Raw genomic sequence first — 11,328 nt, forward strand, 5'->3', positions numbered from 1 at the left:
AGAGTGCCTTCTGCGTGATTCCATCTGTCTGAAGTTCTAGGACGAGCAACAGTGGGCCAGGGTGGAAGACTCAGAACCGGGGCCACCCCTAGAGCGTAGGGGTGTAGCCTGGCAGGGAGCACCAGGGAAACTTCTAGGTGTTTAGAAATGTTCTCTCTTCCTAATTTGGGTAAGGGTTACATAGGTAAAAATTAATCATGCTGTACATTTAAGATTTATGCCTTTTGTCGTATGTACGTGCTAGCTCAGTTTAAAGAAACACTGAAGCCTAACCACCCCTCCTTCAGGCCAGTTCAAGGTTATAGATAGACGAAAATGGGGAATCATCCCAAAACAATTTTCCTTGGCTTTTTTTTTTTTTTTTTTTGCAATGCAACAAAAAACAGTAATTCTGAGTTCTAAATGATATGCATCACCTTCTTCCAAAAGTGAGGATGGCATGGAGGGGCCACTGCGGGACTTTGGTGAGACAGCTGTGATGGAAGGGACGTAGCACGGTGCGTGCCGGGAGGGGTCGCTCAGTACACCTCAGTTATTATCACCGTGTGTGGGTTTGCCGATCAAGAATCAAAACAGCTGGTTTTGAATCACACCTCAGCTACTGCAGGGTTATGAAATCTTGAACCAGTTTTGTTACCTCTTTGAGTCTTACTTCGCTCATCTGTAAAACACTGCAAATAATATTTACCTCGTAGGATTATTGGGAGAATTAAAAATAACATATGTAACATATCTAGTGCAAAGCCCCGGGCGAACGAGATGCTCAGTAACGAACTGTTACTCTTTCTTTTTTACTAACAATAAACATCTTCATAAGCACACATGTTATTAATCTTCCTTGCAGATGGTATCTCAGTTGTCACAGAAGTATATACTTCCACCTGACTTGCATGCAAATTATCATAGATCCTGAGTTTAGAGGAGGCTGGATGGATGACTGTTAATGTTCCATGTTGGTTTTTTCCCCCATGATATCTTGGTTTGGTTTCTTTTCATCTTGGGCATACAGGAGGTGCTCAATAAATGCAGGTTGGATGGAAGTGCAGCAGCGGCAACCCATGGTTCTAACTGGGCGGGACGGTCACAGACCTCGCATCCCAGTACCTATTTCTCCTTCTGGCATCGCTTCCTCTCCACAACTTTAAGAGGGAAATCCGGGGGAGGGTAGAGCTCAGTGGTAGCCTGCCTGCTTAGCATGCACAAGGTCCTGGACCTCCCCAGGACCTCCATAAATAAACAAATAAATAAACAAACCTAATCTCCCTCCCCCCAAAAAAGAAGGAAATCCTAAAGCCACCCCCCAAGTCATTTTCCCACTGTGGTTCGGAGTGTGGGCCCAAAAGGCGGGGGCCAGATCCCAGCTCTGTGCCGCCTGGGGCGAGTTACTTGGCCTTCCTGAGCCTCGGTTTCCTCGTCTGTAAGAAGGGATAGATAACAGTACCCCTCCTTCGCGGGTTAGATGAGCTCCTGTGTGAATCAACTAGCCTCCCCGGCAAGCAGTAAGCACAGGGGAAGGTGAGTTACCTGTGGATTGCAGGTGAGCCCCGAGGGCTCGGGAGAAGAGTCGCTGATCGCTGATCGGTGATTGGTGCCTCACCAACTCTCACTTCCTGAAAGAAGGGAAAGAAAAGAAAAGAAAAGCATTGGCTTCCCCCCCCCTCCCCAATCATGCTTTGCAGCTTCCCAGGGTTGAGCGTGGGAGACAGATGTTTAGGACAAAATTGATGGTTTTTCTGGTAAGACTGGCTGTATTAGGTGGATGCTGTTGTTTGTAATTTGCTGTTACTGACACCCACCCTGTGTTCCAGCCACACCAGACACTTTACAAACGCTGCCGCATTTGGCCCTTAGCAACCCTGTGAGGGCGTGTATGCCCATTTCAGAGATGAGGGAACTGAGGCTCTAGAAAGCAGAGTTACTTGCCCAAGGCCACACAGATAGAGATCAGCTGAGCGTGCTCTTTCCAGGAGTCCGTGCAGCCTCCGTGGGAGTTAATAGCTCTGCTGGCTCCCCGTGTACCCATCCCAACCCCAGGGAGGGAAAGGAGGAGGGCCCACCAGCAGACGTGCGTGAGGCCTCCCCTCTGGCAGGCTCTCCTGCCGGGGTCTTACCAGGAAGGGCCCCCTGAACCCACGGAGGTCAGTCTCTCCATCCTGTCTTCCCGACCCCTGGTAGCAGAACTGGCCCAGGTAGGGGCTGCAAACCCAGACTGTCCCATGTCTATGGGGTTCCAACATCGTGAGCTGCCTCAAAACGTCTTTCTCTGCAGGACCCCAAGGCCTTCCAGGCTGCAGGATCGTGGGCATCTTGGCAGCACATCGCGATGGCAAAGGAAGCACGGGGACGGGGCGGGGGTGGACTCTCGGAGGCCAGCCCAGCGCACGCTGGGGGCCCCGGAGTTGCCTTTTTCTTGGGGTGACACCAGCACCAGGTGACTCCTCACGCTCAGTCCTCCTGGTGCCGGAGCAGCTCCCCAGCCCTCTGTGGGACTGAGGTTGGAGCCAGCAGCAGCCCTGCACTTGTAGGCCCAGGAGGGGTGGGGCAAAGAGCAAGGGATGGAGGGCGGAGACAGAGCAGTGGCCTGGGGCTCCTGCTGGCCTGGTTTGAATCCTGGATCCCCCGCCAGCTCCCCAGGGCCTCAGCTTCCCTCTCAGTCAGTCTGAGCAAATGATGCCTGGTGAGCACTTAGCATAGATGCCTGGTGAGCACTTAGCACAGGCTCCCTAGGGATCGTTGTCACTGAGTGAGTCTCAGGTCAGATGCCTCTGAATAGGCGTGAGAAGCCCCTGATGTCTGCTTGTTCGTTCATTCATTCACCCCCGCCGTGGAAACACTCTGTAGATGTCTGAGCGAATCAGTGAATCAAGGAATGAGTGCGTGAACCAGCAAGAGGCAGAGAAGGGCGCCCCCGGCTGAGCCCCCACCTCCACACAGGGCAGGCGGGACACCCGCGGGGAGCGCGACGTCGTTCGGTGTTCACCCGGTCGGCAACTATTGAGCACCTACTGTCTCCCGGATTCTGCACGCGGGGCAGACAGCGGGGAGCAAGGCCCTCCAGACCTCTGGCCTTGGGGAACTCACGGGGGAGACAGGGCACGCACAGGAAACCGGCAGACAGACAGGGCCATTCCAGGTGGCACATTCAGTCAAGGGAATGATCAAGGGGACGAGATCAGAAGCCACTCTGAGTGGATGGGAGGAGGGAGCCAGGCTGATGGGACAGCTGGTAAAAGGCCCTGAGACGGGAAAGGTCTTAAGTGACAAGATTGGCCAGGACTGCGGAGTTAGGAGGAGAAGTGGGGCCCAGAGTGAGCAAGGCTGAAGACGGCACCCGGGGCCTGGGAGGGCGGGCAGTGACATGATGTAAGTGACGTTTTTTTTTCCAGTGGAAGCACTGGGGATGGAACCCAGGATCTCGTGCATGCTGAGCATGCGCTCTGTCATTAAGCTGTCCCCTCCCCCTCCCCTCAAGAGTGACATTTTAAGGAGCCCTCTGAAGTGCTGAGAACAGGTCCCAAGTGGGTGGGCTAGAAGCCGTGGATTCTCAAGGGGAGCCTCACTGGGCGGAGTGAGGCGATGAGGAACCCCTGACACATCTGGGGGTGGCAGGGGAGTGGAGAGGATGTTCCAGGGGGGTCTCAAGTCTCCCAAACGAGAGAAGCCAAGGGGATGACCCGACATGTTAGCCACGCTGGTTTTCAGCAGAAGTACTTGCTTCTTAGGAGAAACCCATGCCATCTCTTCCTGCATACAGGTTTCCCAATCTCTTCCCTCCACTGAAGCCGGAGACGGTGGCCCGGAGGACGGTGGAAGCTGTGCAGCTCAACCAGGCCCTCCTCTTGCTCCCCTGGACAATGCATGCCCTTATCATCTTGAAAAGGTATGGGGCGGGGCAGGGAGCTCTGGGTCAGGCTCATGCCAGCCATTCCCCCTTCTCTCAGTGAACCCTAGTTGGGAAGAGGCCTCAGGCAAGAGAAAGTACCATGTGATCGATTAGTTATGTCTGCTGTGGGCACGAAAACTGAGAGTGGCGGCCTGTGTGCTGTGGATTTACTATCCTTACCACCAAGCGGCAGTTCTCAAACTTTCGGCCTCAGAACTCCTTTACAGTCTTGAAAACTATTAAAGAACCCAAAGAGCTTTTGTTTATGTGAGTTCTATTACTATTTACTAGAAATTAAAACTGAGAAAAAATTTTTATAGGATGTATACATGTATTCATTTGTAAATGGCAATAATGAATCCATTCAGTGTTTTAAAAAATGATATTTTTAAATGAAAAGTTAAGTATATTTCCCACTACAAAGAATGTAATAAGAAGAATGCAATGGTTTTACATTTTGGCAAAGCTCTTTGTTATCTGACTTAGTTGAAGACAAATGGATGCTCATATCTACTTCTGATTTGAATCTGTTGTAATGTCACATGTCAGGTAGCCTCCAGAAAACTCAACTCTACACTTGTGAGAGAATGAGAGTAAAAAAATCAAACTGTATCTCAATAGTATAATAAAAAATAGTTTGACCTCGCAGACAGACCTCTGAAGCAATCTCAGGTACCCCCCAAGGGTTCCTGGGCCACACTTTGAGAACTGCCGCTCTAAAGACTAAATCTTGGCCCCAGCCTTCAGGAAGTTTAATCGAATGGGAAAGACAGGGACCTCGGTGCCAAAGGCTCGGAATTCACAGACACGTCCCAGGGCTGGGCAGGTGGGATTTCCCAGGGCAGGCCCCCTCAGGACTTAGGCTTCACAGAGGAGACCGTCCTCCTCCAGAGTTTGCCCGGCGTCACATTTGCCTAGAACTTTCCAGACTCTGGGCAGCAAACCCTTCCCACCCCAGCCCCACACTGAAGGGGCCGTTCCAGGCCCCCCCCCCCCCCCACCGTCCTGTCATGCTGCACGGGGATAGCTTCGACTCTGGAGCCCCGAGTGGCTGTGGGCTCTCGGCTCCTCTGGGCCCCCAACCCGCAGCTGACTGTACCCCTCGGACCTGGAAGGCCTTTTGGGGAAGTGAAGCCCCCAGGTGCCTTGATCAGACATCAACCCCCAGGAAACCAGCTTCCCCTCCAGCTGCCATGGTCGCGGTGGGCATTGGAGGAGCCGCTCTAACTGCAGGCACGAAAACCTCAGGACGGAGGCGACATGTCAGTCAGTCCCTTCTCCAAACTCAAGGCCCTTTCAGAGACACAGAATGGGGGTGAGGAGACCGGCCCCACCTCAGCCTCCCTCAGGCCATCCTGACTGTTGCCTGAAACGCTCCTTGGCTGCCTCCATGAGCCCCGTGAGCAGACTTGGAGCCTCACCAAAGCCAAGCTGAACCTCCCCCTCAAGAAGCTTCTTAGAAGCCTTTGGGAACATTCTAGAAAACAGCCAGTTTGTCTAGAACACCTCAGCACTCTCCACATAAGCCCCCAGCCTACATTTCCTAGTCTATCCCCCGCTACTTTCCCACAAGAAGCAGAGGTGAACCCCTGGTCCTTCCCTGTGCTGTGCCCCCTTTCACTTTCCTGGAGAGAAACTGTTACAGGCTCCACTGTAGTGCCACCACCACCAGGAAGCCTTCCAGATTGCTCCAGCTGGAAGTGAGCCTTTCAACCTAGCCTTTCAACCCATCTTGCTCCTAGGGTGGGGTGGGGCCCTTCAATTTGACTGAACAGATGTACTGGGGACTTCTCCATGCTGGGCCCCACACTAGGCGCTGGGGTCAGAGATGACATACCTACCACAGAGGTACCCAGGGGCTAGCACAGAGAAGTCCTCAGTACACGCAAACAGCAAAGACAACTCCAGGGCTTATTGGGGAAGCGCAGGGCCATGGGGAACCCTAGCCAAGGCCTAGGAGTGAGTCTGGGAAGCCTCCCTGGAGGAGGTGACACCCAGCCCCTAACACCTCAGCCCCACACGGTAAATATTTGTAAGTGGCATTTGGAGTTAATTGATCTCGGAAATACCTTTGGACCCTAAAATGCTAAGAATGTGGCTTTGAAAGTGTTTCTACCACCCACCCTGTATCTTTCTTGTAATCAGCTCTGTATCCACTTACTTTGAAAGCACTTGCTCCACGGAGGGGTGGGTGTGGGTGGCTTGTCGGGGGAGCTGGTGTGTGTTGCAGAGAGGGGTGGGGAGCTTATGGGATCATCACTCTACGAGGCTTCTTGCATGGCCACCAGCAATCTGGCCACTGGTACCCGCACTGACCGTCTTCCTTTCTCCCTCCTGCTCCCCCAGCATACTCCCACAGGCTGCCCTCGAGGAGATCCACAAATTCTCAGGAACCTACACCTGCATGAACACTTTCAAAGGGCGGACATAAGGCGGAACGCAGAGACAGGCTTGAAAGCCACAGAACCTGAGAGGGCCTGGGTACCTGGGCATATGTCCACACGCCTGTCTCTTGGCACACTTCTGCTGGGTGAGCGGAACTGCTCCTGTCCTGGGGAAGAATCTGGCTGCCCAGCCCCAGGACCTTTGCACAGGACTGATAGCCGTAAATCTGACCCCCATGGGGAGGCAAGAAACCAGCCAGCAGCTGCCTTGACACTTTTGTACATTTCTGATTCTGTAGAGTTTATTGTTAAATGGCTTCTTGAGTCTAACCAGCCTCAGCAATGTGCATAGACCATTTCCGGGAGGGTCTGTGCCCATGTGCTCCTCCTTCCCCTCCAAAATCCACTCATCCTCAGCTTGTGCAAACTGGTTAAACGGCAGGAATGAAAAATAAATAGATGGCTTTTGCAAATTCTTTTGCTGAAATCCTTAGTGGGCAATGGCAAGGGGACCAGTCCCAAGCACAACACCCCATCCTTTGAGAGAGAATTGGTCTACTCATGGTCCCCAGCTGCCAGGAGTCATGTAGGCAAGGAGGCAAGGCTTGGGAAAGAAATTGAGCCCAGACCTAGGGGTAGGTGGTTCTGTGCCAGCTCTGCTGGGCGCTCCCAACAGCCATGGGTCGGGGGGTGTCCCCACTTCGCCTTCCCACCTGCACCCGTCATAGGACCATCACAAACTGGTCTACAGAGAGCTGCCCTCTGCCCGGCCACGGCCTCATCAGCCACCAGGCTACCAACCCAGGATTGCAGAACCAGGCTTTATCGAGCCCCCACTGTCTACCTAGCATGTGCTGGGTGCTGAGAGGGGAGTGTTGCTGAGAAGCCAAAACTCTGACAACCACCAGCACAACAAGTCCAGTGCTCGGGGGGCTGCTATGGGTCCCCGGGCCAGATTTGATTGCAAGAGGTAGACATGAAATGGCAAAGGAGAATGAGAGGTTGAAAATATCGGAGGGGATTTACGTGGGCTCAGTCAGCAGGGAGAATTTACAGCCAAGGAGACGTGGGGAGGGGTGCCTCGTGGTTCCTCTTGGTGTGCCTTCTCCCCTCCTGCAGCCAGCTTAATGAACCTGACCTTGGGCCGGGGGCTGGGGGACACAGGTGGACAACGGAATCTCATCTAAGGCGCCTCTGTCCCTGCAGCTCTTGCAGGTGGGTGGCAGGGTGGGGGAGGGGGCAGGCGCCGGTTCCAGGAGGTGACGAGAAAGCTACAGGCCCCAGTTCAGGGGAGGAGCTTGCCAGAGAGTTGCACAAAGCCTGCCGCTGCACACAACTCACGAGAGAGGAAGACGCGTCCGGCGGCTCAGACGGTCATCTGTCTGGTCTGTGCGCAGAAATGTCAAGTCGTGATTACATCCACTGTTTATTGAGCACCTGCCGAGTGGCCACCACGCCTGAGGGCATAACATCTTCATTGTTAATTATCCACTGCACCTAGCAGCAGCTGAAGACCAAAAACAGCCCTCGGGAACCCCCTTAAAGACTTCTAAGAGCTGCAACGTATATCAGACAAAATATGACCCCCAGGTGTCCACGGCTTCCAACAATAGAGCTTGTGTTACAGATGCCACCTGTCCTTTGAGGGTGGCTGCGACCCTGCTCTGTGTCCTCTTCACGCTGGGGCCCCGGCTGACAGAGGAGCCTCCGTCTGGGATGATGTCATTTTGTGGCAGAAGCAGGCACACCTGGGCATCCCCTGCGCACTGGCTCTGAAAGTCTGCCCGGAAACAACACACATCATTTCTGCTCACATTCCATTGGCCGGAGCAGGCCATGTGGTCAAGCCCGCCAAGGATGCCGCTGAGCACGTAACCCCCGTGGAGGAGTGGTCAGTAACTTTGAACTGTAACACAATCTGCTACACTGTGGAAAGAGCTGTTGGATAAGAACAGAAGGAAAAATGGAAACGTAGGCAGAGGATGGATGGAGGCAGATGGCTGCTGCCCCAGGGACGAGGTGGTCTCTATGGGACACACACCAGGTTCTAAGCAGAGCCCCAAAGAGGCACTGCCCTTTGAGGGGAGGGTGGTATTAGAAAGACTACTCTGGAGGTGAGAGAACAGGCTCAGAGCAGGGAAACAGCATGCCCGAGTTTGTAGGGCTTGTGAGCAGAAGAGCCAGAGTTTGAACTTAGCTCTATCTGACCCCCTGGCTTACCACAGCAAGTAATGGGGACGCCAAGCCAGGATCTGTCACTTTTCATTTTGATCCTTGAGGACCTGTGTCACCAAAGTGTGCATTGTCAGGAAGGGATGCTGCAGACACCAATCCTGGAAGGTCCCTGCCCACACAATCACCCCACTTGGGCGTGTGGCCACAACGTGGGTGGGTCCACTGGGCATGCCTGCTCCCCTGCTCTCCCAGGGCCACAGGCGAGGTGCCCATCACTGGCTGTCACAGGAGATAGGTTGGGGATGGCACATCTCAGTGGGCAGGGATAGATGAGGAAGGAGTGGGGGTCCTGTCTGCTGAGCCCCGACTTTTCTGACCATCCTCAAGTGGCAGGCCCATTTCCATGCTCACAGCCTGGCTCACAAACTTTTGGAGAGGATTTGACTCCTGAGGTTTCCATGAAATCACACTTGGCCTGCAAGCCAGGGATGCAGTGAAGAACCCAGGGGTCTGAGTGGCTCTGGGAGTGACGAGGCTCAGCCAGCCCTCCCCGGGACCACTGAGAACAGAATTGCTGTCATGGCTGCGGTGGGACCTTGTGTCTTCCCAGAGCCCTAGGGGCTTCCTCTGACAGCCAGGCAAGGCCTGCTCCCACCCTACCCCCTCCTTCTCCACTGGGATACTTTCAGTCTTTCTCTGGATCTTTTCCCAGAGGAACCAGGGAAAAGGCCTTGGGCAGATTCCCAGGAGACCGCATCCTAGTTCCCTCCCTGGGATGGTTCGGCCACTTGGAGAGCCTTGAGAGTTAGAGCAAAGAGCTAATTCTGTCCCGTAGCTTAGCCAAGCGAAGGAGAGTGACAGGCACTGAACGCTGGCTCCCTGAAGCACCGAGGGGCAGGACAGAGTGTGCCAACACTGCAAAGAAGACTTGGGCTCTGGGAATTGACCCAGCTGCCCTGCCTGGGGCTCCTCCCCACCTCCAAAGAGAACCAGATTGGAGGTGGGCACAGAGCCTGGGAAGGCACCAGACCCAAGGCCCATCCTGGCCCCGTTCCAGGGGACCAGGCTATCTGGCCTGGCAAGTGATCAGGAACTGAGGCCCATGGCCCCCTTCCTGCTCCTGGGGCCAGAGTGCTTGGGGAAGTGGACTCTTTTCCTCAGGCCAAACTGATGCTCTGGAGGGACCAGGGTGACAGAAGTCTCCTGGCTGACCACAGGGCTCAGCCCAACCCCCTAAGAGCCCTCCTGCTGGGGCAGACAGTCCATGCCCCTAGGGACACCCCAGTTTTATGGGGGACAAAAAAGGAGCCTGATCACAAAGAAATGAATTCTGCAGCCCAAGTGCGGGGCAGCACAGAGAGACAAGAGTCGCAGGTGAGTGGATGGGGGTGGGGGTCACCTAAAGGCCCCTGCGTGGGGGCTCCCTCACACCACCACACAACTGGGACCTCTTCTGAGGGGCTTCTCCGGCTTTCTGGAAAGGCCTTCCAAAGGCGGTGGACGGATCATTAACAAGAGCCCAGAAGTCTATGTCTGTACACAGACACTCCTCGCCTCAGGCAAAACCCGGAGGTGACAATGTCCCCGACACAGAAGGAAGGCCTGGAACAGCTCATGGACACCCCAGTCACTCTGCGCCCCCTTTGAGTGGGGCTGTTATACTGTGATTTGATTTATTAACATTGCTTAACACACTTTCCTTCATCAACCAAGAGCCACCTGCTGTGGACCAGAGCCCAGGCCTGGGACCCATGCCCCTCGGCCATGCAGGGTCCAGCTGTCCCCCTCTCGTCCCATGTGGTCCCCCTGAGGCTCTCAGCTTCCAGCAACATAGCCAACCCTGGTCCCAGCTTCTCCCAGCCCACCCTGAGGCCAGGAGGCTCCCCCAGAGGTGGGAAGCCCTGGTATCTCGGGAGAGAAATCCAGACTCTGGAGTTCCACTGGCTTCGCGACCCCCTGGGTGTGATGTCACCTTTCCTACCTGCAGAACGGACAAGATGTGCCTGGCCTCCTGCCTCCCGGGCTGGGAAACTCCAGGGGGTGATGTCATGCTGGCGGCTCCCACGGCTCCCAGGCAGGACTCGGCTGCCTCTTGGGGCTCTTGGGGTCACCGTCTTGGTCTAGCCTGTGAGACCAGCATCCTTTGAGGCCTAGCTGACTCCCTCGTGGTTGGAGTGGGAGGAAGCTGGCTCGGAAGAGCCCCACGTGGGCGGTGGGTGCAGGGACTGGGGAGGCCCCCAGGGAAGGCAGCGCAAAGGGGCCCCGATGGGGAGGGGCTTCATCGGGAACAGGGTTTGCCCTCCTGCTGCACACAGTTGGTGGGGGTGGGGGGAGGCAGGACACTTCTCTGACACTTCCCATCATTGCTGGCTCCGGGCAGGCCCTTTGCACCCAAATCTTTCCATGGCTCAGGAGGAAAATAAACACAAGGTCCTTCAGGCACTGCTGGGAGTGGCAGGATGGCCAGTGCCCCGCTGGGGAGATGCTCTGGGCACGTGGACCCCCTAGGGTGGAGGGCAGGCCTCGAGGCAGGGCCCTCAAAGAGCCACCCTCTCAGACTAGCTGGCAGAGGAAGCCAGCCGGTCCACCACAGTGTGACCTGGTGGGGGTCACCGACTTCTCTGGACTGAAGCAGCTCTGAGGGACAATTTCTGGGGCCCTGAGGCCCAGATGTCAGGGGGCTAAAGTTACCAGGTCCGGTCTGCACAATCAGGCCCAGGGTCCCTCTCCAGCCCAGGACACATAAGCCGGCCACCAGGAGCCCCCGGGGCCCTCTGCACACACCTCCCTTCCCCACCTGCAAGCCCCAGACATCACCTCTGGGAGACACCCCGCATGATCACCGTGGCCTGGGTTGCTCCAATCTCAGCCCTCACTGGTTTCATT

General features: G+C 55.2%; 1 protein-coding gene across 4 annotated transcripts in view; it reads left to right on the forward strand.

The window, feature by feature from the left end:
• The window catches only part of DHRS3 (dehydrogenase/reductase 3), a 39,182-nt gene extending 32,442 nt beyond the window's left edge, over nucleotides 1–6,740 (forward strand). For all 4 annotated transcript variants that reach the window (XM_045518511.2, XM_010957512.3, XM_010957513.3 and 1 more), the window contains 2 exons: nucleotides 3,755–3,880; nucleotides 6,230–6,740. In XM_045518511.2, the coding sequence (XP_045374467.1) occupies nucleotides 3,755–3,880; nucleotides 6,230–6,314 (211 nt within the window). In that variant the 3' untranslated portion in view covers nucleotides 6,315–6,740. The remainder of the gene's footprint in view (nucleotides 1–3,754; nucleotides 3,881–6,229) is intronic.
• Nucleotides 6,741–11,328: the final 4,588 nt, after the last annotated feature.

This window comes from Camelus bactrianus, chromosome 13 (genome assembly GCF_048773025.1).
Source record: "Camelus bactrianus isolate YW-2024 breed Bactrian camel chromosome 13, ASM4877302v1, whole genome shotgun sequence".
Lineage (NCBI taxonomy): Eukaryota > Metazoa > Chordata > Mammalia > Artiodactyla > Camelidae > Camelus > Camelus bactrianus.